This window comes from Rhinopithecus roxellana, chromosome 22 (assembly GCF_007565055.1).
Source record: "Rhinopithecus roxellana isolate Shanxi Qingling chromosome 22, ASM756505v1, whole genome shotgun sequence".
Classification (NCBI taxonomy): Eukaryota; Metazoa; Chordata; class Mammalia; order Primates; family Cercopithecidae; genus Rhinopithecus; species Rhinopithecus roxellana.
In genome coordinates, this window is record NC_044570.1 from 6,485,748 (window position 1) to 6,510,496 (window position 24,749).

General features: G+C 56.4%; 2 protein-coding genes across 2 annotated transcripts in view; both read right to left on the minus strand.

Moving 5' to 3' along the window:
• Nucleotides 1-237: 237 nt before the first annotated feature.
• On the minus strand, nucleotides 238-6,288 carry SLC25A6 (solute carrier family 25 member 6). Its single transcript, XM_010364486.2, has 4 exons — nucleotides 5,516-6,288; nucleotides 2,941-3,427; nucleotides 1,700-1,840; nucleotides 238-849 (listed from the first exon to the last, which is right to left on the minus strand). Exons 1-4 carry the CDS (start codon nucleotides 5,624-5,626, stop codon nucleotides 692-694), a joined length of 897 nt encoding a protein of 298 aa, XP_010362788.1. The 5' UTR covers nucleotides 5,627-6,288; the 3' UTR covers nucleotides 238-691.
• Nucleotides 6,289-19,462: 13,174 nt separating this feature from the next.
• The window catches only part of ASMT (acetylserotonin O-methyltransferase), a 39,046-nt gene continuing 33,759 nt past the window's right edge, over nucleotides 19,463-24,749 (minus strand). The window contains exons 7-8 of the mRNA XM_030926266.1: nucleotides 23,586-23,708; nucleotides 19,463-19,813 (exon numbers count right to left, since the gene is read on the minus strand). Of these exons, the coding sequence (XP_030782126.1) occupies nucleotides 19,593-19,813; nucleotides 23,586-23,708 (344 nt within the window). The 3' untranslated portion in view covers nucleotides 19,463-19,592. The remainder of the gene's footprint in view (nucleotides 19,814-23,585; nucleotides 23,709-24,749) is intronic.

A 24,749-nucleotide genomic window follows, 5' to 3' on the forward strand; every position in this document is an offset into this window, starting at 1 on the left:
CCCTGCGGACCTCCAGCATTTACCAGGGAGCCCGGCTACACTTGCCAGCCTTGGTTTCTACCCCCCACCTCTTCCCAGCTGTGACCTTGTTCTCTGTGTCCCGGGGGTGCCGGGGAGGCGGCGGCACCGCACGCCCGGAAAGTGGGCCGGCCACAGGGGCAGAGCGCGGCCCCATCTGCATGCCATGGGCCCAGCACCCATGTCCAGACCCCAGGCTGCCCCGTGGAGAGGTGCGGTCAGGCAGGAGGCCCTCTGTGTCCTGGGTTTATTGTTTTGCAGCAGGATGCCCAACACAGAACATACGTGCTAGTATTCGGCTGTGCAAAAACAGGGGCTAGCACTGAAGTACAAATGGGAAACATGATTCTTTTGTTTTAAATAAATACTTAAAACACGACTCGGGTCCTACAAGCGTCTGGACTCTAGGTCTCAGTACTGGAGTGCCTCACCCACGGGCCCGCGGGGACGCCATGGTTCCCTCCCACCCCGTGAGCAAGACATGGAATCGGGGGCCGATGACTGGATCGCATCGCACCCCTCTTCTAGAGCCTTCCCCGGCCGCCGTCTACAGGCAGGATCCGGCTGGGAAAAAGACAAATGGAATTTCTCGAAGGTTGATGGTCCGCACGGCTGAGGATTCTACGTGGTTCTCTTGGTTCCCTTGGTGTGTGTGGGGAGGCGGCTGCGGCCCTTAGATCACCTTCTTGAGCTCGTCGTACAGGACCAGCACGAAGGCGCCCCCCATGCCCCGCAGGACGTTGGACCAGGCACCCTTGAAGAAGGCCTTGCCCCCCTCGTCCCTGAAGATCTTCCGCCAACAGTCGACGGTGCCCGTGTACATGATGTCAGCTGCAATGACAGGGAGACGGTGAGGGCCTCGCCGCCAAGCTCCTCGAGACACGGACGCCATCCGCACCCCGAAAGATGTTTTTTTTTTTTTTTTGAGACGGAGTCTCGCTCTGTCGCCCAGGCTGGAGTGCAGTGGCCGGATCTCAGCTCACTGCAAGCTCCGCCTCCCGGGTTCACGCTATTCTCCTGCCTCAGCCTCCCGAGTAGCTGGGACTACAGGCGCCCGCCACCTCGCCCGGCTATATTTTTTTTGTATTTTTTAGTAGAGACGGGGGTTCACCGTGTTAGCCAGGATGGTCTCGATCTCCTGACCTCGTGATCCGCCCGTCTCGGCCTCCCAAAGTGCTGGGATTACAGGCTTGAGCCACCGCACCCGGCCCCCGAAAGCGTTTTACAAAAGAAACACCCCGGAAGCCTGAGCCACAGTTCTGATTATAGGCGGGAAACCCAAGGCTCTGGTGAACCCCGTGCCCTGAGCTCAAGCCCTCCTCGTAAGCCACTGTCTCCAGGAGGGCTGGACACCGGACTTCAGGCCCCGCCCTGGGCGTCCCCCACGTCCACCCTGGCGTCCACGCAGAGGGCAGGATCGAGGGTGTGGATGCGGGCGGAGGTTCTAGGAGGTGGGGATGGAGAAACTGCTGCCTGGACCATGAAACCCCAAGATCAGAAGCCCATCATTCAGGAAACTCCTTCCAGACAGCCAGTGACTTTCTGACACACAGCTGCCTCCCACGCCCGGGGGGAGTGCCTCCTCTGGTGGTTCTGGGCCTCCCACGGGCCCAGGCCAAGGAGCTCCTGGTTCCCCTTCCCACTAGCAAGGGTCTCCCGCCTCCAGAGCCCGCGCGGGTACCTCCTTTGCGCCCAGACTGCATCATCATCCGCCGCCGGACCGTGTCGAAGGGGTAGGAGACCACGCCGGCCACGGCCGTCACGGTCTGCGCGATCATCCAGCTCACCACGATGTGCGTGTTCTTGGGGTCGGGGAGCATGCCTGCGGGGGAAAGGCACGTCACCTTCCAGCGCCTGCACGGCCGCCCGAGGGCAGCCTCAGCCTCCGGTGTGTGCTCACGGCCACCCGAGGCGGTGCCAAGCTCTTCCAAGACCACCGGTGCCCCCTCCACGTGGCTGCTCAGTGCCAGCGGATGCTTAAAACACGAAAGGTCGGGGCAGGGCCGGGAGGGGAAAAGGCCGCCTGCCACCTGCCGGAGCCCAGCAAGACAGTTCCAGAGGTCGGGGTTAGGCCTGACCTTCTAAAGGGTCACAGTTACGACGGGAGTTACGTTGTGTCCTCAAAATCCACATGCTGACGTCCCACCCCCCGCACCAGGGCCTCAGAATGCAACTGTACATGCATGTGAGGTCTCTAAAGAGGTGACTAAGAGTAAAGGGGGTCAGCAGGGTAGGCCCCCATCCTAGGAGCCTAGTGTCCTTCCAAGAGGAGATGAGGACACAGACACACACAGAGGGACGACCCTGAGGACACGGAGAAGACGGCATCGACAAGCCCAGGAGGAACCAGCCCTGCCCACACCTGGATCTCAGACCTCCAGCCTCCAGGACTATGGGAGAATCAATGTATGTTGTTTACAATCCATCCAGTCTATGGTATTCTGTGACAGCAGCCTGAGATGGACTAAGATGCCTCATAAGGAGAGGAGATGAGGACACAGACACACACAGAGGGACGAGCCTGTGAGGACACAGGGAGAAGACGGCATCTCCAAGCCCAGGAGAGAGGCCGCAGGAGGGACCAGCCCTGCCCACACCTGGATCTCAGACGTCCAGCCTCCAGGACTGTGGGAGAATCAATGTCTATTGTTTATAAGTCACCCAGTCTGTGGTATTCTGTGATAGCAGCCTGAGATGGACTAAGACATCCCATAAGAAGAGGAGATGAGGACACAGACACACAAAGAGAGGACTCTGTGAGGACACAGGGAGAAGATGGTGTCTCCAAGCCCAGGAGAGAGGCCGCAGGAGGAACCAGCCCTGCCCACACCGTATGTCAGACCTCCAGCCCACGGGACCCCGAGGGAGTGTCTGCGTATCGAGCCCCCGTCTCTGGCACTTTGTGACGGCCACCACACGTACCCTTGGCCGTATCGTACACGCCGAAGTAGGCGGCCCGATAGATGATGATCCCCTGCACGGAGACGCTGAAGCCCTGGTACAGGCCCCGGATACCGTCGGACTTGGTGATCTTCACCAGGCAGTCTCCCAGGCCCCGGAACTCGCGCTCTGTGCCTGACTTGCCCACGTCCGCGGCCAGGCGGGTTCTGGCGAAATCCAGGGGGTACACGAAGCAGAGGGAGGTGGCGCCGGCCGCACCGCCGGAGGCCAGGTTGCCCGCAAAGTACCTCCAGAACTGTGTGTGCTTGTCCACGCCCCCCAGGAAGATCTGCTTGTACTTATCCTTGAAGGCGAAGTTGAGGGCTTGAGTGGGGAAGTAGCGGATGACGTTGGCCAGGTTGCCCCTCCAGAAAGACAGCACGCCCTGCTCCTTGGGGATACGGACGATGCAGTCCACAATGCCCTTGTACTGCTTGTCGGCGGCGATCTGCTTGCTGGCGTGCTGGACCTGGGGGACGCAGACGGCGTTCAGACCAGACCCAGGGCCAACCACCCGGAAACATCCCAGCTACAGAGTGACTTTTTTTTTTTTTTTTTTTGACACAAATCACTTTTGTTGCCCAGGCTGGAGTGCAATGGGGTGATCTCAGCTCACTGCAACCTCTGCCTCCCGCATTCAAGCGATTCTCCTGCCTCAGCCTCTCGAGTAGCTGGGAGTACAGGGGCCCGCCACCCTGCCTGGCTCATTTTGTTTATTTTTAGTAGAGATGGGGTTTCACCTTGTTGGCCGGGTTGCTCTTGAACTCCTGACCGCAGGTGATCCTCCCGCCTCGGCCTCCCAGAGGTGGCATGAGCCACTGTACCCGGCCAGAGTGCATCATCCTGTTTAGAAAACTAGCTTGTGGGCATTACTGGTCAGTTGTCCTCATTTTCTTTGTTTTTTGAAAAAAAGATAGGGTCTCATGCTGTTACCCAGGTTGGAGTGTAGTGGTGCGATCTCACCTCAGTGCAGCCTCCAACTCCTGCATTAAGCCATCCTCCTGCCTCAGTCTCCCGAGTATCCGGGTCTACAGGTGCACAACCATCAAGCCCAGCTAACTTTAAAAATTATTTTTGGAGATGGAGTCTTACTACAGTGACCAAACTGCTCTCAAACTCCTGAGCTCAGGTGATCCTCCCTGGGCCTCTCGAAGCACTGGGACACCCCGCCCTGCTAAGTTCTAAAACAAATTTTAAGCCGGGCACCGTGGTTCACGCCTGTAATCCCAGCACTTTGAGAAGCCGAGGTGGGGGGATCACGAGGTCAGGAGATCGAGACCGCTAACACAGTAAAATCCCCGTCTCTACTAAAAATACAATTAGCCAGGCGTGGTAGTGGGCGTCTGTAGTCCCAGCTACTCGGGAAGCCCAGGCAGAATGAGGTGAACCTGGGAGGCGGAGCTTGCAGTGAGCTGAGATCAGGCCACCGCACTCCAGCCTGGGGGACAGAGTGAGACCCCATCTCAAAAAAAAAAAAAAAAAAAAATTTTTTAAAGATGTGGGGTCTTGCTACATTGCCCTGGCTGCCTCAAACTCCTGGGCTCAGGTGATCCTCCCTGGGCCTCTGAAAGTGCTGGGTTACCCAGCCCTGCTAAGTTGAAACATTTTTCTTAGAGATAGGGTCTTGCTATGTTGCCCTGGCTGGTCTCAAACTCGCGGAACACGCCGCCCTGCTAAATTTAAAATAATTATCTTAGAGGACTGGTCTCCAACTCCTGAGCTCAAGCGATCCTCCCCGGGCCTCTCAATGCACTGGGATGCCCTGCTTCCTTACGTTAAAATAATTTCCTTTTGAGGTGGGGTCTTGCTCTGTTGCCCCCTGCTGCTCTCAAACTCCTGGCGTCAAGCGATCCTCCCCGGGCCTCTCAAAAGCGCTGGGATCGCGGGCGTGACCTGTCCTTGCAGCTCAACCTATTCATTCGTTCCCATCACCGAGCTGGTCACTGGGAGTACAAGGTCAGCAACGACGTCCTGGCAGCAGTGTTCCTAGGCATCATGCTGCTTTCCATAACCCTCTCCCCAAAGACAAAACAGTGCATTGCTCTGGATCAGAACTGCACAAATGCGCTATGAAGAGGGGGGTGAGAACCACCAGGAACCATGTCCTGGTCATTCCAGGACACCTGCGGGCAGGCTCGCTGCCCCGTTGGTCTTAGAATTGCCCTTCACGGTGGACGGGACAAGAGCAGACACCGGCCAGGCAACCGCCGGAAAGGTTGGTCCCAGCTCGGACGACCCGCAGGATTGAGCTCAAGGTCAAGGCCCGCCCGCTGCAAGGTCCGTCCGGGGACCCTGCTCCATCGCGCATGCGCCCTCAGGCCCGTGCAGCATCCCCCGCCGCGGGCCGAGCCTAGTGCGCACGCGTGGACGTCGCCACGCCCTCTGCCGCAGCAGTCACGTGACGCTTCCCCCGGAAGCCGGCGGCGCGTGGACAAAGCGATCGCGGCCTTCCACTTCCGGCGCCCGCCTGCAGGGTTCCGCTGCCCGCGTCCCCTCCCGGCCCGGCCACTGGGTTCCCGTTTCCCCGTCCCTGGAGCGGCCGCGCCCGCGTCCTCACCTGCAGCAGCAGCTTGACCCGCTCGATCGGAGCCACGGCCGTCTTGGAGATGGCGGCGGCGATGCCTCCGGCCAAAAAGTCCTTGGCGAAGGAGATGGCCTGTTCCGTCATGGTGGCGGGGCGGGCAGCGGAACGGGCGGACAGCTGGAGAGCGGGCGCGGAGAGTGAATGGAGGGCGTCGCTGGCTCAGCCCTGCCGCCGCCGGGACCGAAAGGACGGAGCGGCTACCGCGCAGCCGCTGAGGCGCCGACGCCACGCCCACTCTCCGCCCTCAAGCCCTTCCGCGCCGCGCCCATTGGCTGCGCCGCCCGGCCACGACCCGCCCCCGCCTGCGTGCCGCGCCCCGAGGGCTGCCGGGAGCCCCGCCGCGCTCACCAGCGCACCTCGCCCATTGGCTGCGCTCCCCGGAGACGCCCCGCCCCGCACCCCGAGGTATGCCGGGAGTCAGGCGCCGCCCATGCGCCGTAGGGGCAGCGCGGGGGAGGTCCGCGGCAGCCTTGACCTTGTGAAGGTCACGCCGCTGCCGGTACCCGAGCGGGCTGGCCGGCAGCTGCAGAGTCAGGAGCCCACCCTGGTACCCGGGTCGCTCCGAGAGCGCCGCCCGCTTTCTCCCGGAGGCCGCGGCGATCCGGCCGGGATGCGGAACACGTGGTGCCCCGACCCTTGACCCTTGACCTCCAGGCGGCTCCGATCCCTTCACACTCTCCCGGGTCCCACTTCGGGAGATTCCCATTCCTGCCGGAGTGTACCCGGGGGACCCCGCGCCCGTCCTGGGTGGGGGAGGTCCCTGGGCCTCCGACCTCTGACCCCGCGGTGCCCTCCGCGCCCGTCCTGGGTGGGGGAGGTCCCTGGGCCTCCGAGCTGTGACCCCGCGGTGCCCTCCGCGCCCGTCCTGGGTGGGGGAGGTCCCTGGGCCTCCGAGCTGTGACCCCGCGGTGCCCTCCGCGCCCGTCCTGGGTGGGGGAGGTCCCTGGGCCTCCGAGCTGTGACCCCGCGGTGCCCTCCGCGCCCGTCCTGGGTGGGGGAGGTCCCTGGGCCTCCGAGCTGTGACCCCCGCGGTGCCCTCCGCACTCGGGCTGGGGCTCCCCGATCTGCCAGGGTCTGTCGGGTGGGGGCTGCGGCCCGGGTCCCCCTTCCCGACCTCCCTGTCCGCCCTTCCTCCCTCCCTCCCGCCTCTTGTGCTTCCTCCTCCTCCTCTCCCTTCCCGGCTCTCTCCCGCCCGCCTTTCTCTCCCGGTCTCCCTCCTTCCCCGCTTGCCTTTGAGTTTTGCTGCTTTCCCGCCTCGCTCCTTTTTCTCCCTCTTTCCGCCTCTCCCTTCCTTTCCCTCTCTTCATTTTTCCTGTATTTCTACCTCCCTCTCTCCTTCCTTTCTTGCTCCCTTTCTTCCCCCCCTTTTTTTTTCTTCTTCCTTTTCTTTCTTCCCTCCGCCCTTCTGCTGCTTTCCTTCCTCCCTCCCTCTTACGTTTTTCTCCCTCTTTCCGTCTCCCCTTTTCCTCTTTCCTTCCCTTCTTTTTCTCTTCCCTTCCTCCTTTTTCTCCCTTTCCCTCCTTCCCTCCCTTTTCCTCTTTCTTTCCTGTCTCCCTCCCTCTCTTCCCTTTCTCCCCCGTCTCTTTCCCGTTTTGTTTTATATATTTATTTTTGAGACACGGTTTCGCTCTTGTTGTCCAGGCTGGACTGCAACCTCCGCCTCCCGGGTTCAAGGGATTCTCCTGCCTCAGCCTCCCGAGTAGCTGGAATTATAGGCACCCGCCACCACGCCTGGCTAATTTTGTATTTTAAGTAGAGACGAGGTTTCACCGTGTTGGCCAGGCTGGTCTCGAACTCCCGACCTCAGGGCATCTGCCCACATCGGCTTCCTAAAGTGCTGGGATGACAGGCGTGAGCCACTGTGCCTGATCGTGTCTTTTCCGTTCTTTTCTCTTCTTTCCTCTGTCCCTTTCTCCCTCTCATTTTCTTCTTCCTTTCTTTTGTTCTTCCCTGTCTCGCTCTTTTCTTCCTCTGTGTTTCTCCCTTTCTCCCCGTTTTCCTTTTTTTTTGAGATGGAGCCTCGCTCTGTCACCCACGCTGGAGTGCAATGGCATGATCTCAGCTCACTGCAACCCCTGCCTCCCAGGTTCAAGAGATTCTTCTGCCTCCCCCTCCTAAGTAGCTGGGATTACAGGCTCGTGCCACCACGCCTGGCTAGTTTATTTTTATTTTTAGGAGAGACGAGGTTTCACCATGTTGGCCAGGCTGGGCTGGAACTCCTGACCTCAGGTGATCTGCCCACCCCGGCCTCCCAAAGTGCTGGATTACAGTCATGAGCCACCGCGCCCGGCCTCCCTTTCTTTTTTCTTATCTCCTCTCTGTTTTTCTTTCCTCCCTCCCGGCCTCTTTCTTCTCTCCTGCCTCCCTCTTTTTCCTTTTTCTTCTCTCCTCCCTCCCCTTTTCCTTCTTTCCTGTCTCCCTGCCTCCTCCTTTGCTGTTCTCCTCCCTTTCTCCCGTCCCTCCTGTCTTTCCTTCCTTTTTTTCTTTCCCTCTCCTGCCTTTTCCCGTCTCTCCCTTGCTTTCCCTCTTTTCTCCTCTCCTCCCGCTCTCTCTCCTTCCTTCGTTTCCTCCCTTCTTTTCCTTCCTCTTCTTTCCGTTTCCTTCTCCCTTCCTTTCTTTTTTCTCCCTGTGTGTTTGTTGCTCTTGTTTTTCCTGTCTCTCCCTTGTGTAGTGAGGAGGTACAGTCCCTGGCTGTGGGTGGGCAGGAGCGACCCGCTCGCCCTGGAGTGACTCCTGGGCACAGCTGTGAGCCCTGCCTGAGGCGTTTCCTGACCTCTAGGGAGGGCGGCTGAGGCTGGGGCTGGAGGTTGGGGCCGGCTCTGGAGGTTGGAGTGGCTGCTGGGCGGCGGGACGGGTGGCTCAGAAGTCACTGAAGCATGGGTAGTCTAACCTTGGGCCCTTGCTGTGGGGAGGGCGTGGAGACCAAGCACATTCCTGAGGCTCTGCTAGGGCACCGGGGGTGGACAGTGTCCTCTGAGGACCCAGGACCAAGCCAGGCTCCCTGCAGGAGCCCTGGAGTAGAGGACAGAGGCCGGGAGCGCTGTGGGTGCTGGGCAGGGGTGGGGAGTTTGCTGGGGAGCTGCGCCCCACAGGCCTGTGTTCGTTTACCACCCTCAGCGAGGCCGCGCAGGATGGGGCCCTGGTGCTGGTTTTCAGTGCCAGCGAGCCGGGACCGGAGCTGCTATTTCCCGATGAGGCTGGTTCACGTCTGCTCTGCCCAGGGCTCCAGGCCTGGGCCCTTTCCAAGTTTGCAAAGCCTGTCTTAGGAGAGAGAAGAAGGTTCCTTCCATGTGGGTGGGGACAGCTAACCATGTCCAGACAGTGAGACAGCGCTCAGCCCTCAGCCTGCACTGGCTTGGTGGCTTGGTGACCCGCCAGCAGGGTGGTGCTGTCTGTGGGCTCTGCTCAGGCTCCTCTCTGAGCCAGGAGGATGCCTGCCTGTTTGGGCCTGGTACCCAGGATGTGCTTGGCAAATGCTTCTGGAATGGATGGATGGATGGATGGATAAAGAATGGATGGATGGATGGATGCATAAATAATGCTTGGATGGATGAATAATGAATGGATAGATGGGTGATGGATGGATGCATGATGGATGGTGGATGGATGGATGGATAATGAACAGATGGATAATGGATGGACGGATGATGGGTGGATGGATGATGGATGATGGATGGATAATGGATGGATGGATAATGGCTGGCTGGATGGATAATGGGTGGGTGGATGGATGGATGGATGATGGATGGATAATGGATGGATGGATGGATAATGAATGGATGGATAATGAGTGGATGATGGGTGGATAATGGATGAATGGATGGATAATGGATGGATGAATAATGAATGGATGGATAATAAACGGAGGATGGATGGATGGATAATGGATGAATGGATGGGTGATGGATGGATAATGGATGATGGATGGATATGGATGGATGAATGATGGATGGATCGATGATGGACGGATAGATAATGGATGGATAATGGGTGGGTGGGTGAGTGGATGGATGGACAGATGGATGTCCTTGCTTGGCAGATGATTCTGGAATAAATGGATGGGTGGGTGGATAGATGATGGATGAATAGATGGATAATGGATGGATAATGGGTGGGTGGGTGGATGGATGGATAGATGAATGTGGTTGCTTGGCAAATGATTCTGGAATGAATGGATGGATGGATGGATAATGAACGGGTGGGTGGGTGGGTGGATGGATAGATGGATGTGCTTGCTTGGCAAATGATTCTGGAATGAATGAATGGGTGGATGGATGGATAATGAATGGGTGAACGGGTGGATGGATGGATTGTTTGATCAGCAAATGCTTTTGGAGTGGATGGATGGATGGATAGATGATGGATGGATGGATGATGGATGGATAATGAATGGGTGGGTGGGTGGGTGTATGGATGGATAGATGGATGTGCTTGCTTGGCAAATGATTCTGGAATGAATGGATGGATAATGAATGGGTGGGTGGGTGGGTGGATGGATGGATAGATGGATATGCTTGCTTGGCAAATGATCCTGGAATGAATGGATGCGTGGGTGGATTGATGATGGATGGATAGATGGATAGTGGGTGGATGGATGGATTGTTTGATCGGCAAATGCTTCTGGAATGGATGGGTGGATAGATGATGGATGATGGATGGATAATGAATGGGTGGGAGGGTGGGTGGATGGATAGATGGATTGCTTGATCGGCAAATGATTCTGGAATGAATGGATGGATGGATGATAGATAGATAATGGGTGGGTGGGTGGGTGGGTGGATGGATGGATAGATGGATGTGCTTGCTTGGCAAATGATCCTGGAATGAATGGATGCGTGGGTGGATTGATGATGGATGGATAGATGGATAATGGGTGGGTGGATGGATGGATTGTTTGATCGGCAAATGCTTCTGGAATGGATGGGTGGATAGATGATGGATGATGGATGGATAATGAATGGGTGGGAGGGTGGGTGGATGGATAGATGGATTGCTTGATCGGCAAATGATTCTGGAATGAATGGATGGATGGATGATAGATAGATAATGGGTGGGTGGGTGGGTGGGTGGATGGATGGATAGATGGATGTGCTTGCTTGGCAAATGATTCTGGAATGGATGGATGGATGGATTGATTGCTTGATTGGCAAATGCTGGAATGGATGGATGGATGGATGACTGGATGGATGGATGGGTGGATAATGGATGGGTGGGTGGATAGATGCATGGATAGATGGATGTGCTCACTCGGCAAATTCTGGAATGAATGGAGGATGGATGGATGGATGGATGGATGGATAGATGATGGATAGATGGATGGATGGATGAATGAATTGCTAACTGGGGCTGTTTTTTCCGTACAGAGTGCTGCACGTGGGACTTAGCCCTGGACACTAACTCCTTTGCCCCTCGTATCTGGGAGGGAACAATACAGTTGCCATGCCTGACTAGAGCATGACCTGGGAGGCCTTTGGGGCCACCTGTCCCGGAACCCGGGGACATGGCCTCCCTGGGAAAGGAGGGTAAGGTGAGCTTCACGCCCGGGAATTGGAAGTAGGGGAGAGAACAGCTGCTGGGTAGTGGGAGTAGAGCTTGTGTCTCTCACCGCCCTCCCCCTCCAAGGACTGAGTAGAGAGGAATGCGCCCCGATCTGCCTGCCAGGCACTCAGCCACGAGGACCTCTTATCTGCCAGCGTCTGATAAAATTACCTGCGTGGCTTCAGAGATCACTGCTGCCTGACCAGTGGGTGCTCTCATGGAATCTGCGTCCAGAAAGCCCCCTGACGCAGAAAAGTGGTGGGTTCATAGAGAAGTAGAAGTGAGTTTTTTGTGTGTGTGTTTATGGAGATGGAGTCTTGCTGTGTCACCCAAGCTGGAGGGCAGTGGCGCGATCTCGGCTCACTGCAAGCTCCGCCTCCCAGGTTCAAGCAATTCTTCTGCCTCAGCCTCTCAAGTAGGTGGGATTGCAGGTGTCCGTCACCATGCCTCATTTTTGTATTTTTAGTAGAGATGGGGTGTCATCCATCCATTCCAGAAGGATTTGCCAAGCACATCCTGGGTGCTGGGCCCAAGCAGCAGGCTGATCTTGAACTCCTGACCGCAAGTGATGGGCCTGCCTCGGCCTCCCAAAGTGCTGGGATGACACGTGTGAGCCACCGTGTCCCACCCGGAAGCAGAGCTGTTTTAATGGAAAGACTTCAGGCCTCATCGGATGGCCGGGAAGGAATCAGAGCAGGGGTGACATTGGCTTTTTGCGGGGTGGGGTGCCAGGCTCTGTGCTGGGTGGGGGACAACAGCAGGTCTTCTGTAATTAATCATTGCCGAGGCTCTGCCTGTAAGAAGTGTGGGCCAGGGAGGGCTGATGAGGCTGCAGGATGAGGGGGCCTGACAGACCCCTTTCCCCAGAAGAGGGCCCCCCAAAGACCTTCCCTCTGAAGAGGGCTCCCCAAGACCTCCCCCTTCAAAAGGGCCCCCCAAGACCTCTCCCCCGACCCCGAAGACCTTAACCCTGGAAAAGGGCTCTCTGCAAAGCTTTCCTGGAACAAGGCATTGAGCTCTGCAGGTGGGGAGGAGCTGTGGACTCAACATCATCCTCAGGGCCTGTTGTCCTCCTCCTTCCCCCACCCCAGCCCCCAAATAAATCCAGAGGGTGTTTTAGAGCCAGACGGACACTCCTGGTATGCACCAGGCCCTCATAGTGCAGCGCTTGCTGAGTGGAGGAGGAGGGAGTGGGTGAACCCGGCCAGCCAGCCTGACTGCTTTTTAAGTCATCGCAGTCTTCACGATGTTCTATGCATGCCACACGGACTCTCAGAGTCCAGAGGTGCTGCTTTTGCAGTTATTCCAATTAATAAAAAGACGGGCTGGGCGCGGTGGTTCACACCTGTCATTCCAGTACTTTGAGAGGCCTGAGGTCAGGAGCTGGAGACCAGCCTGGCCAACATGGTGAAACCCTGTCTCTGCTGAAAATACAAAAAAATTAGCTGGGCGTGGTGGCGGGCGCCTGTAATTCCAGCTATACGGGAGACTGAGGCAGGAGAATTGCTTGAACCTGGGGGCGGAGTTTGCACTGAGCCAAGATTGCACTGCTGCACTGCAGCCTGGGCGACAGAGTGAGACTCTGTCTCAAAAAAAAAAAAAAAAAGGCCGGGTGCGGTGGCTCAGGCCTGTAATCCCAGCACTTTGGGAGGCCGAGGCAGGCGGATCACGAGGTCAGGAGATTGACACCATCCTGGCGAACACGGTGAAACCTCGTCTCTACTAAAAAATACGAAAAACTAGCTGGGCGAGGTGGCGGGGTCCTGTCGTCCCAGCTACTCAGGAGGCTGAGGCCGGAGAATGGCGTAAACCCGGGAGGCGGAGCTTGCAGTTAACCGAGATCCCGCCACTGCACCCCAGCCTGGGTGACAGAGTGAGACTCAAGTTCCAGCAACACAGAAGGGAGAGTGAGAGGGAGGGAACAAGTCCCAGCGACCCTGTATCTGGCTTCTGCTGAGGGTGTCCTGCAGGTTCCTTCTACCTGGGAGACGCCCTCCGTGGACCCTTGGTTTAAGGGCACACATGGGCATGGGGACCAGAACACAGGGAGGCCACGCTGGAGGGCCTGCTGCAATCACATGGCCCCCCAGCCCACTCCCAGCAGCCAAGACGACGCAGGGCCTGGGCTCCCCCTAGGTCAGGCGCCTGTGGTTCTCTCCACCGAGGGGCCCCCCATGCCAGCCTCTTCCTAGGCTGAGTCCCAGAACCTTCTCGGACCCACGAATGTTTCAATCCGGGGTGGGGCCTTCCCTGGGCACCCAAGTGGTGGGAATCTGTCCCTGGCCGCTACAACTGGCGGGCTGGGCCTGCCTCTGTCTCCATCCTGTCCCCATTCCCCGTCCCCGGTGGCAGGGACTGGAGAGGAAGGAGCTTCAGGCTTGAAAGCCATCAAAGCAGGTTGCTTTCGAGATGGCCAGTGGTCACCTGAGATGGAGCAGAGAGCCGCTGTGGCGGGCATCCTCTGTAGAAGCCGTCTGTGAGCCCTGCAGAGGCTGCAGGATTCATGCCTTAAGACAGACGGCGTCCTGCAGGTACGGGGGGAAACTTTGCGGGCAGGGACCTTGCCTGCTTTCCCAGAACAGGACAGAGGAGTTTGGCTGGGGGGCAGCCCAAGGTGACCGGGATGCTATCTGTCGCCCCAGCTCTGGGCCGGGCTGACTTGGGGAGGGAGGGAGGAGGGACGGCGCCGGGCCGGGCTGACTTGGCCAGGGAGGGAGGAGGGACGGCGCCGGGCCGGGCTGACTTGGCCAGGGAGGGAGGAGGGACGGCGCCGGGCCGGGCTGACTTGGGGAGGGGGGGAGGTAGGATGGACGGGGGGCTGGCCCCACGCCGAGGCCAGCGTGATGGAGGGGCCTGAAGCCTCATCCTTCCTGGTTGCCAAGCAGTGAGGGCCACAGGCGTGCACCACCGCTCTGGACTCCCCGTTTTATCATCAAAGTCGAATTTTCTTCCTGGTCCATCTGGGCCTGCCATGGAGACACCACATGTGATGGTAAAAACAAACAAACAAAAATAGCAACTGGAGTTAGTCCAGGCGCGGTGGCTCACGCCTGCAATGCCAGCACTTTGGGAGGCCGAGGCGGGCGGATCACCTGAGGTCAGGAGTTCCAGACCAGCCTGGCCAACGTGGTGACACACGGTCTCTACTAAAAATACAAACAGGTGGGCGTGGTGGCGGCGCCTGTCATCCAGCTACTGTGGGGAGGCTGAGACAGGAGAATCGCTTGAACCCGGGAGGCAGAGGTTGCAGTGAGCTGAGATCGTGCCATTGCACTCCAGCCTGGGCGACAGAGTGAGATTCTGTCTCGAAAAAGAAAAAAAGAAAAAAAACCGGAGTCTGTCCAGAATTATACACAGTCACGGGTGCCCGGTAACAATCCTCAGTCACCAACGGCCCTTCCTAGACAGCAGAGGTCCCAGGAGACGGTAATGCTGTCGTTTTCCTGTGTCTTTATTTGTAGACATACACATACCTACCGTTGCGTTATAGCAGCTGACGGCACTGGGCACACTCGCCTGCCGTCCCGGTTTGTAGCCCAGGAGCCGGGGGCCCTGCCACGCGGCCCTGTGAGTAGCAGGCTGTGTGTGCCACGGCGGTGTGTGTGAGTGCACCCCGTGACGTGCACACAAAGAGAATCGCCTAAGGACGCATTTCTCAAAACAGGTCCGTGTCGTTCAGTGACACCTGTGACCGTATGTGTGTGTGTGCGCAGATGGGTGTGTATGTACGTATACACACCTGAACACACACCTCTACACACGTGGCTGTACACGGATAGAACACATCATTTGCAGAATTTATAGAGCACATAATTTACATTACAGAAAATATATAGAGGTCAGTTCGGTTTTCTTTTCTTTTTTTTTTTTTTTTTTAAGACGGAGTCTCGCTCTGTCACCCAGGCTGGAGTGCAGTGGCCGGATCTCAGCTCACTGCCACCTCTGCCTACTGGGTTCAAGCGATTCTCCTGCCTCAGCCTCCTCCCAGTAGCTGGCATTACAGGCGCCCGCCACCATGCCCGGCTGATTTTTGTGTTTTCTGTAGAGAGAGGATTTCACCATATTGCCCAGGCTGGTCTCAAATTTCTGACCTCAAGTGATCCATCCGCCTCAGCCTCCCAAAGTGCTGGGATTACAAGTGTGAGCCACTGCACCCAGCCTATTGCAGCTGCTGTCTTTTTTCTTCTTTCTTTTCCTCTTCTCCCCTCCCCTCCGCTCCCCTCCCCTCCCCTCTCCTCCTCTCCCCTCTCCTCCCTCTCCTCTCCTCTCCTCTCTTCTCCCCTCCCTCTCCCTCTCCCCTCCCTCTCCCTCTCTCCTCCCTCTCCCTCTCCTCTCCCTCTCCTCCCCTCCCCTCTCCCTCTCCCCTCCCTCTCCCTCTCCTCTCCCTCTCCCTCTCCCTCTCCCTCTCCCTTCTCCCCTCCCTCTCCTCTTCCTCTCCCTCTCTTCTCCTCTCCCTCTCCCTCTCCTTCCTCTCCCTCTCCTCTCCCTCTCCTCCCCTCTCCTCTCCCTCTCCTCTCCTCTTCTCTCCCTCTCCTCTCCCTCTCCCTCTCCCCTCTCCCCTGCCTCTCCCTGTCCCCTCCCTCTCCCTCTCCCCTCCCTCTCCCCTCCCTCTCCCTCTCCCCTCCCTCTCCCTCTCCCCTCCGTCTCCCTCTCCCTCTCCCCTCCCTCTCCCTCTCCCCTCCCTCCCCTCTCCCCTCCCTCCCCCTCCCTCCCCTCTCCCCTCCCTCTCCCTCTCCCCTCCCTCTCCCTCTCCACTCCCTCTCCCTCTCCCCTCCCTCTCCCCTCCCTCCCCTCTCCCCTCCCTCTCCCTCTCCCCTGCCCTCCCCTGCCCTTTGACGGAGTTTCGCTCTCGTTGACCAGGCTGGAGTACAACGGCACAATCTTGGCTCACCGCAATCTCCGCTTCCCAGCTTAAAGTGATTCTCCTGCCTCAGCCTTCCCTGAGTAGCTGGGATTACAGGCACCCGCCACCACGCCCGGCTGATTTTTGTTATTTTCTGTAGAGACAGGGTTTCACCATGTTGGGCAGGCTGCTCTCAAACTCCTGACCTTGTGATCCGCCCGCCTGGGCCTCCCAGAGTGCTGGGATGACAGGTGTGAGCCACTGCACCCAGCCCATTTCAGCTGTTTTTTTTTTTTTTTTCTTTTTTTCTTTTTCTGAAGCCCGGCCTTCAGCTGTTTTCTTAAAGCACAAAGCAACCTACACATTCTGTTGTGATGCCGGGCAACGGTAAGGGTACAGCAGCTTGTGACTTGGGTGTTGCGATCATGTGTGACCACTGCAGAAAACCACACCCACCTGTCCAGCGGGTACCTTGAAATAGGCCGCCCAGGAGGTGGAGGGTGCAGTGAGCTGAGATCGCACTATTGCACTCCAGTCTGGGCAGCAAGAGTGAAACTCCAAACTCCATCACAAAAAAAGGAAAACAGGCCGGGCGCAGTGGCTCATGTCTGTCATCCCAGCACTTTGGGAGGCCGAGGCGGGCGGATCACGAGGTCAGGAGATCGAGACCATCCTGGCTAACACGGTGAAACCCCGTCTCTACTAAAAATACAAAAACTAGCCGGGCGAGGTGGCGGCGCCTGTAGTTCCAGCTACTCGGGAGGCTGAGGCAGGAGAATGGCGTAAACCCAGGAGGCGGAGCTTGCAGTGAGCCGAGATCCGGCCACTGCACTCCAGCCCGGGCGACAGAGCGAGACTCCATCTCAAAAAAAAAAAAAAAAAGGCCGGGCGCGGTGGCTCAAGCCTGTAATCCCAGCACTTTGGGAGGCCGAGACGGGCGGATCACGAGGTCAGGAGATCGAGACCATCCTGGCTAACATGGTGAAACCCCGTCTCTACTAAAAAATACAAAAAAACCAGCCGGGCGACGAGGCGGGCGCCTGTAGTCCCAGCTACTCGGGAGGCTGAGACAGGAGAATGGCGTCAACCCGGGAGGCGGAGCTTGCAGTGAGCTGAGATCCGGCCACTGCACTCCAGCCTGGGCGGCAGAGCAAGACTCCGTCTCAAAAAAAAAAAAAAAAAAAAGGAAAACAGCTGAAATATATGAAATATAACACAGACCGACGCCCAGCCCGGGAACGGGAAAGCTGGGTGCACGTGCCGTAAAGACATCACCTGGGCCTGCTCCGGGCTCCCTGCTTTTCAGATCCTTCCTGAACCTCGGTGCTCCTCGAGGTCAAGGCTGTGGTTTGAGGGGCTCCGCCCCAGCCCAGCCCCAGGTTGGCCCAGCTGTTCCTGGAGGGGCCAGGGAGGAAAGGGGCTATGTGGGCACCAGAGGGCCAACTGAGGTCTGAGGGTCGGGACACAGCCCAGCAGCAGGAACTGGGAGTGGAGCACGGGGGAAATGTGGATTCGCCAGGCTCCCTACAGCCGCAGTGACTGTGTGCCCAGGAAGGCCTTGCAGGGCAGGTGTGAGTCTGGCCTGCCTGGACTCGGGGAGGGGGTGTCCTACAGACGCATTTCAGCCCTGCAGGAGGGGCTGGGGCTGGGCTCGTGACAGTCTCTGCAGCAAGACAGGAGAGACGGAAGCTGCTCGGAGAACTGCCACTCCATGGCCTGTGGGCGTCCAGGGGTGAGCGGCAGCGATGGTGTTCCCACGGAGGAAACACACTGGATATCGTGCGGAAGATGGGAAGATGCAGGCTGGGGTGCGGAGAAGGACCAAGACCCTGCCTGGTGGATGGCACCCCCGTAGCAGCCTGAGAAAGCCCGGTCCCCACCATGCTCCCTGGGAGTCCCCACCGGCTACTCTGGAAGGCTGCTGGCTCCCAGGATGTCCGCCGGGCTGAACAGTCCTTGCTGTCCCTCCGTACCCTCCTCCCTGAATGCAGCCTCCATCTCCTCCAAAAATGCAACCTCCTTCTCCTTCTCCCCCAATGGAGCCTCGTTCCCCTCCTCCTCCCCAAATGTAGCCTCTACTCTCCTCCCCAAATGCAGCCTCCTTCCCCTCCTCCTGAAATGCAGTCTCCATCTCCTCCCTCCTCCCCAAATGCAGCCTTCTTCGCCTCCTCCCTGAATGCAGCCTCCGTCTCCTCCAAAAATGCAACCTCCTTCCTTTCCTCCCCCAGTGCAGCCTCCATCCCTTCCTTCCCAAATGCAGCCTCCTTTTCCTCCTCCTCCTCCCCAAATGCAGCCTCCTTATCCTCTCCCAAAATGCAGCCTCTGGCCCCCCTCCCCAAATGCAGCCTCCTTCCCTCCTCCCCAAATGCAGCCTCCATCTCCCTCCTCCCCAAATGCAGCCTCCTCCTCCTCCCCAAATGCAGCCTCCTCCTCCTCCCCAAATGCAGTCTCTGTCCCCTCCTTCCTTCCCAATGCAGCCTCCTTCCCAAATGCAGCCTCCTTCCCCTCCTCCCGAAATGCAGTCTCCATCTCCTCCCTCCTCCCCAAATGCAGCCTCCTTCGCCTCCTCCCTGAATGCAGCCTCCGTCTCCTCCAAAAATGCAACCTCCTTCCTTTCCTCCCCCAGTGCAGCCTCCGTCCCCTCCTTCCTGAATGCAGTCTCCTTTTCCTCTTCCCCAAATGCAGCCTCCTTCTGCTCCCAAAATGCAGCCTCTGTCCCCACTCCCCAAATGCAGCCTCCTTCCCCTTCCCCCCAAATGCAGCCTCCTTTTCCCTCCTTCCCAAATGCAGCCTGTCCCCTGCTCCCCAAATGCAGCCTCCATCCCCTCCTCCCCAAATGCAGCTTCCTTCCCCTCCTCCCTGAATGCAGCCTCCTCCCCCTCCTCCCCAAATGCAGCCTCCTTCCCCTCCTCCCCAAATGCAGACTCCATCCCCTCCTCCCCAAATGCAGACTCCCTCCCCTCCTCCCCAAATGCAGCCTCCTTCCCCTCCTCCCCAATGCAGCCTCCTCCCCAAATGCAGCCTCCCTCCCCTCCTCCCCAAATGCAGCCTCCATCCCCTCCTCCCCAAATGCAGCCTCCTCCCCAAATACAGCCTCCATCTCCCTCCTCCCCGAATGCAGCCTCCTTCCCCTTCTCCCCAAATGCAGTCTCTATCCCCTCCCTCCTCCCCAATGCAGCCTCCTTCCCAAATTACAGCCTCCTTCCCCTCCTCCCAAAATGCAGCCTCCATCTCCTCCCTCCTCCCCAAATGCAGCCTCCTTCCCCTTCTCCCCAAATATAGCCTCCATCTCCTCCCTCTTCCCCAAATACAGCCTCCTTCTCCTCCTCCCCAAATGCAGTCTCTATCCTCTCCCTCCTCCTCAATGCAGCCTCCTTCCCAAATACAGCTGCCTTCCCCTCCTCCCCAAATGCAGCCTCCATCTCCTCCCTCTTCCCCAAATGCAGCCTCCATCCCCTCCTCCCCAAAGCACCCTCTGTCCCCTTCTCCCCAAATGCAGCCTCCTCCCTCATCAAGAACTCTGACAGAGAAGCCATGGACAGACTTTTGCTTTCTTTATTCAGCCATGACTGCTCGCTCCTATGTGACTGTCCTGTGGTACTTGGGGACCGGGTGGTCCACCTGCAGCCTGGGGGAGGACGTCCCTATAATGAACACACTGCCTGGGCTTCAGGGGGCCACTCTGGTGGCCAACATGGCATCCAGGACACCCTCCAAGTGCACCACCTGCACCTGGTGGAAGCCGTGTAGCTCCAGCAAGCACTGGTACTCGCCTCTGCTCCGCTCCCTGCCCTCAGTCTGCACCAGCATGTTCAGCGACTGTATCAGGCTGCCCTGTGCCTCCCTCTTCTTCTCATCCAGGAGCGTCTCCACCAGCAGCAGGCCGGCCCCTGAAGGGGAGAGCAGAGAGCTGGAGTCCTGGCCAGCCAGGCAGGGATCCTTCAGGGGGACACAGCAGACAACGGGAGCTCAGTTGTGAGCAGAGACTGCTGAGAACCCTTACACAGGTAGGGGAGGGGAGCGAGACAGAGACTTGATGCAGGGCGGACAGACAGGGAGAAGGAGATTAGATCGAAAGATGGGTGGATAGATGGATGCATCACCTGGGCCCGTTCCAGTTCTCCTGGATGGGTGGATGAACAGATGGTAGATGATGGGTAGGTACGGTAGATGGATAGATAGATGGATAGATGGATGCATAGATGAGAAGGATAGATGGATGAATAAATGATGGCTAGGCTGATGGATGGATAGACGGATGCATGGATGAGATATATGGACGGGTGAACACATGGTAGATGATGGGTAGGTAGATAGATGAATGGATAGATGGATGAGGTGGATGGATGGGTGAATAGATGGCAGATGATGGGTATGTACGTAGATGAATGGATGGATAGATGGATGCATGGATGATATGGATGGATGGGTGAATAGATGGTAGATGATAGGTGGGTAGATGGATGGATGGATAGATGGATGCATGCATGAGATGGATGGATGGGTGAATGGATGGATGGAGAGATGAATGCATGGATGAGATGTATGGATTGGTAAATAGATGGTAGATGACAGGTGGATGGATAGGTGGAGGCGTGGATGAGAAGAATGAATGGGTGAATAGATGGTAGATGATGGGTAGGTAGGTAGATGAATTGATGGATAGATGGATGCATGTATGAGATGAATGGATGGATGGATGGATGGGTGAATAGATGGTAGATGATGGGTAGGTAGATAGATGAATGGATGGATAGATGGTTGCATGGATGAGATGAAAGGGTGAATAGATGGCAGATGATGGGCAGGTAGGTGGATGGATGGATGCATGGATGAGATGGATGGATGGATGGATGGGTGAATAGATGGTAGATGATGGGTAGGTAGATAGATGAATGGATGGATAGATGGATGCATGGATGAGATGGATGGATGGATGGATGGATGGGTGAATAGATGGTAGATGATGGGTAGGTAGATACATGAATGGATGGATAGATGGATGCATGGACGAGATGGATGGATGGGTGAACAGATGGCAGATGATGGGCAGATAGATGAATGGATGGATAGATGGATGCATGGATGAGATGGATGGATGGGTGAACAGATGGCAGATGATGGGCGGATAGATGAATGGATGGATGGATGGATTCATGGATGAGATGGATGGATGGGTGAACAGATGGCAGATGATGGGCAGATAGATAGATGAATGGATGGATAGATGGATGCATGGATGAGATGGATGGATGGGTGAACAGATAGTAGATATGATGGGTAGGTAGATGAATGGATGGATAGATGGATGCATGGATGAGATGGATGGATGGATGGATGGATGGGTGAATAGATGGTAGATGATGGGTAGGTAGATAGATGAATGGATAGATAGATGGATGCATGGATGAGATGGATGGATGGGTGAACAGATAGTAGATATGATGGGTAGGTAGATGAATGGATGGATGGATGGATGGGTGAATAGATGGTAGATGATGGGTAGGTAGATAGATGAATGGATGGATGGATGCATGGATGAGATGGATGGAAGGGTGAATAGATGGTAGATGATGGGTAGGTAGGTAGATGAATGGATGGATAGATGGATGCATGGATGAGATGGATGGATGGATGGATGGATGGGTGAATAGATGGTAGATGATGGGTAGGTAGATAGATGAATGGATGGATAGATGGATGCATGGATGAGATGGATGGGTGAATAGATAGTAGATGATGGGCAGGTAGGTAGATGGATGGATGGATGGATGGATGGGTGAATAGATGGTAGATGATGGGTAGGTAGGTAGATGAATGGATGGATAGATGGATGCATGGATGAGATGGATGGATGGATGGATGGATGGATGGATGGATGGGTGAATAGATGGTAGATGATGGGTAGGTAGATAGATGAATGGATGGATAGATGGTTGCATGGATGAGATAGATGGATGGATGGATGAGATGGATGGATGGATGGATGGATGGGTGAATAGATGGTAGATGATGGGTAGGTAGATAGATGAATGGATGGATAGATGGTTGCATGGATGAGATGGATGGATGGGTGAATAGATGGTAGATGATGGGTAGGTAGATAGATGAATGGATGGATAGATGGATGCATGGATGAGATGGATGGATGGGTGAACAGATGGCAGATGATGGGCAGATAGATAGATGAATGGATGGATTGATGGATGCATGGATGAGATGGATGGATGGGTGAACAGATAGTAGATATGATGGGTAGGTAGATGAATGGATGGATAGATGGGTGAACAGATGGCAGGTGATGGGCAGATAGATGAATGGATGGATGGATGGATACATGGATGAGATGGATGGGTGAACAGAGAGTAGATGATGGGCAGATAGATAGATGAATGGATGCATAGATGCATGGATGAGATGGATGGATAGATGAATAGATGGTAGATGATGGGTAGGTAGATGAATGGATGGATAGAAAGATAATAAGTGATAGATGACAGATAGCTGACGGATCACTGTTAGAAGGCCAGGTGCAGTGGCTCATGCCTGTAATCCCAGCACTTTGGGAGGCTGAGGTGGGAGGATGGTTTGAGCCCAGGAATTTCAAACCAACTCGAGCAACACAGTGACATCTGGTCTCTATTTTATTTTATTTTTTTAAAAAGGATTTTTTTTTTTTTTAAAAAGGATGATGATAGAAGTATAAAAAGAGACAGAGGCAGGGTGAGGAGAGGGAGGAAGAGACAGAGAAGACAGATAAGGAAGGAAGGGAGAAAGAAGGAGAGAGGAGAAACAGATTAATGATAGATGAGATACATAAAAAGACGGAGAGGAAGAGGGAGAGAGAGACAGAGGCCGGGTGCAGTGGCTCGAGCGTCTTTTAACCCCAGCATTTGGGGAGGCCAAGGCAGGAGGATCGCTTGAGCCCAGGAGTTTGGGAGTAGCCTGGGCAACATAGCAAGATCCCATCTCTACAAAAAAAATTTTTTAAAAACTAGCAGGGCATGGTAACATACGCCTGTACTCCCAGGTATTGGGGAGGCTGAGGAGGGAGGATTCCTTGAGCACAGGAGGTCAAGGCTGCAGTGAACTATGATGACACCATTGCACTTCAGCCTGGGTAACAGAGGGAGACTCCCATCTCCACAGAAAACTTTTTGGTTATTTTTTTTTTGAGAGTCTCACTCTGTCGCCCAGGCTGGAGTGCAGTGGCGCGATCTCGGCTCACTGCAACCTCCGCCTTCCGGGTTCAAGTGATTCTCCTGCCTCAGCCTCCCAAGGACCCGGGATGACAGGCACCTGCCGCCACACCTGGCTAATTTTTGTATTTTTAGTAGAGACGGGGTTTCACCATGTTGTTGGCCAGGCGGGTCTTGAACTCCTGACCTCAGGTGATCCGCCTGCCTCAGCCTCCCAAAGTGCTGGGATGACAGGCGCCTGCCACCACACCCGGCTAATTTTTGCATTTTTAGTAGAGACAGGGTTTCACCATGTTGGCCGGGTGGGTCTTGAATCCTGACCTCAAGTGATCCATCCGCCTGCCTCAGCCTCCCAAAGTGCTAGGATGACAGGTGTGAGCCACCGCGCCCGGCCTCCTTATAAAACTTGAACCCAAAACTCTACATCTTAACAACAAAAGTGAACGTGACGACGGGCTCTCACCTGGCTTGCAGCTCTCGGCGACCTTGCTGAGTAACTTGTGGACTTTGTCGTCTGACCAGTCGTGCAGGATCCGGCACAGGACATACAGCTCAGCGCTGGGGAGGGGGTCCCTGAAAAAGTCACCTGGTTTAAAGACAAAAGGCGACACGTCCATCAGGTATGGCAGAAGCAGTCCTCCCCGGACAGATCCTCGGACGGCCACCCACATCCTAAATCAGGGATGGAGAAGAGAGGGGTGTGGGCGGGAAGGGGTCTTCCTCAGTAGATCCCCATGGGGACTTGAACAGAGGAGCCGGTGAGCGATGCCACGGGCGTGCGGTTAGACTCCAGCTGAGAAAAGGTTGGGCACGGTGGCTCACACCTGTCATCTCACCAGTTTCGGAGCCTGAGGTAGGCAGATTGAGCTCAGGAGTTCCAGACCAGCCTGGGCAACATGGCGAAGCCGTAGCTCTACTAAAAATACAAATTAGCTGGACAGGGGTAGCGGGTGCCTGTCATCCCAGCTACTTGGGAGGCTGAGGCAGGAGAATCGCTGGAACCCGAGAGGCGGAGGTTGCAGTGAGCTGAGATGCAGCCACTGCACTGCAGCCTGGACGACAGAGCGAGACTCCGTCTCAAAAAAAAAAGAGAAAGTATCCAGAAATCTCCAGGGGAAGGGCATGGAGGTCCCCAGCACCTGTGCCTGCAGGCCTGGCCGCTGTGGGATGGTAGTGAATGATGGCATGTTAGGTGTCTCCTTTTTTTTTTTTTTTTTTTGAGATGGAGTTTCGCTCTGTTGCCCAGGCTGGAGTGCAGTGGTGCGATCTGGGCTCACTGCAACCTCGATGACGGGTGTCCGCCACCACGCCTGGCTAGTTTTTTTTGTATTTTTAGTAGAGACGGGGTTTCACCGTATTAGCCAGGATGGACTCCATCTCCTGACCTCGTGATCCACCTGCCTCGGGTTCCCAAAGTGCTGGGATTACAGGCGTGAGCCACTGTGCCTGGCCTTTTTTTTTTTTTTAGATGGAGTTTTGCTCTGTCGCCCAGGCTGGAGTGCAGTCGTGCGGTCTCGGCTCACCGCAACCTCCGCCTTCTAGGTTCATCCTGCCTCAGCCTCCCGAGTAGCTGGGATTACAGGCGTGTGCCACCGTGCCCGGCTCATTTTTCGTATTTTTGTTTTTG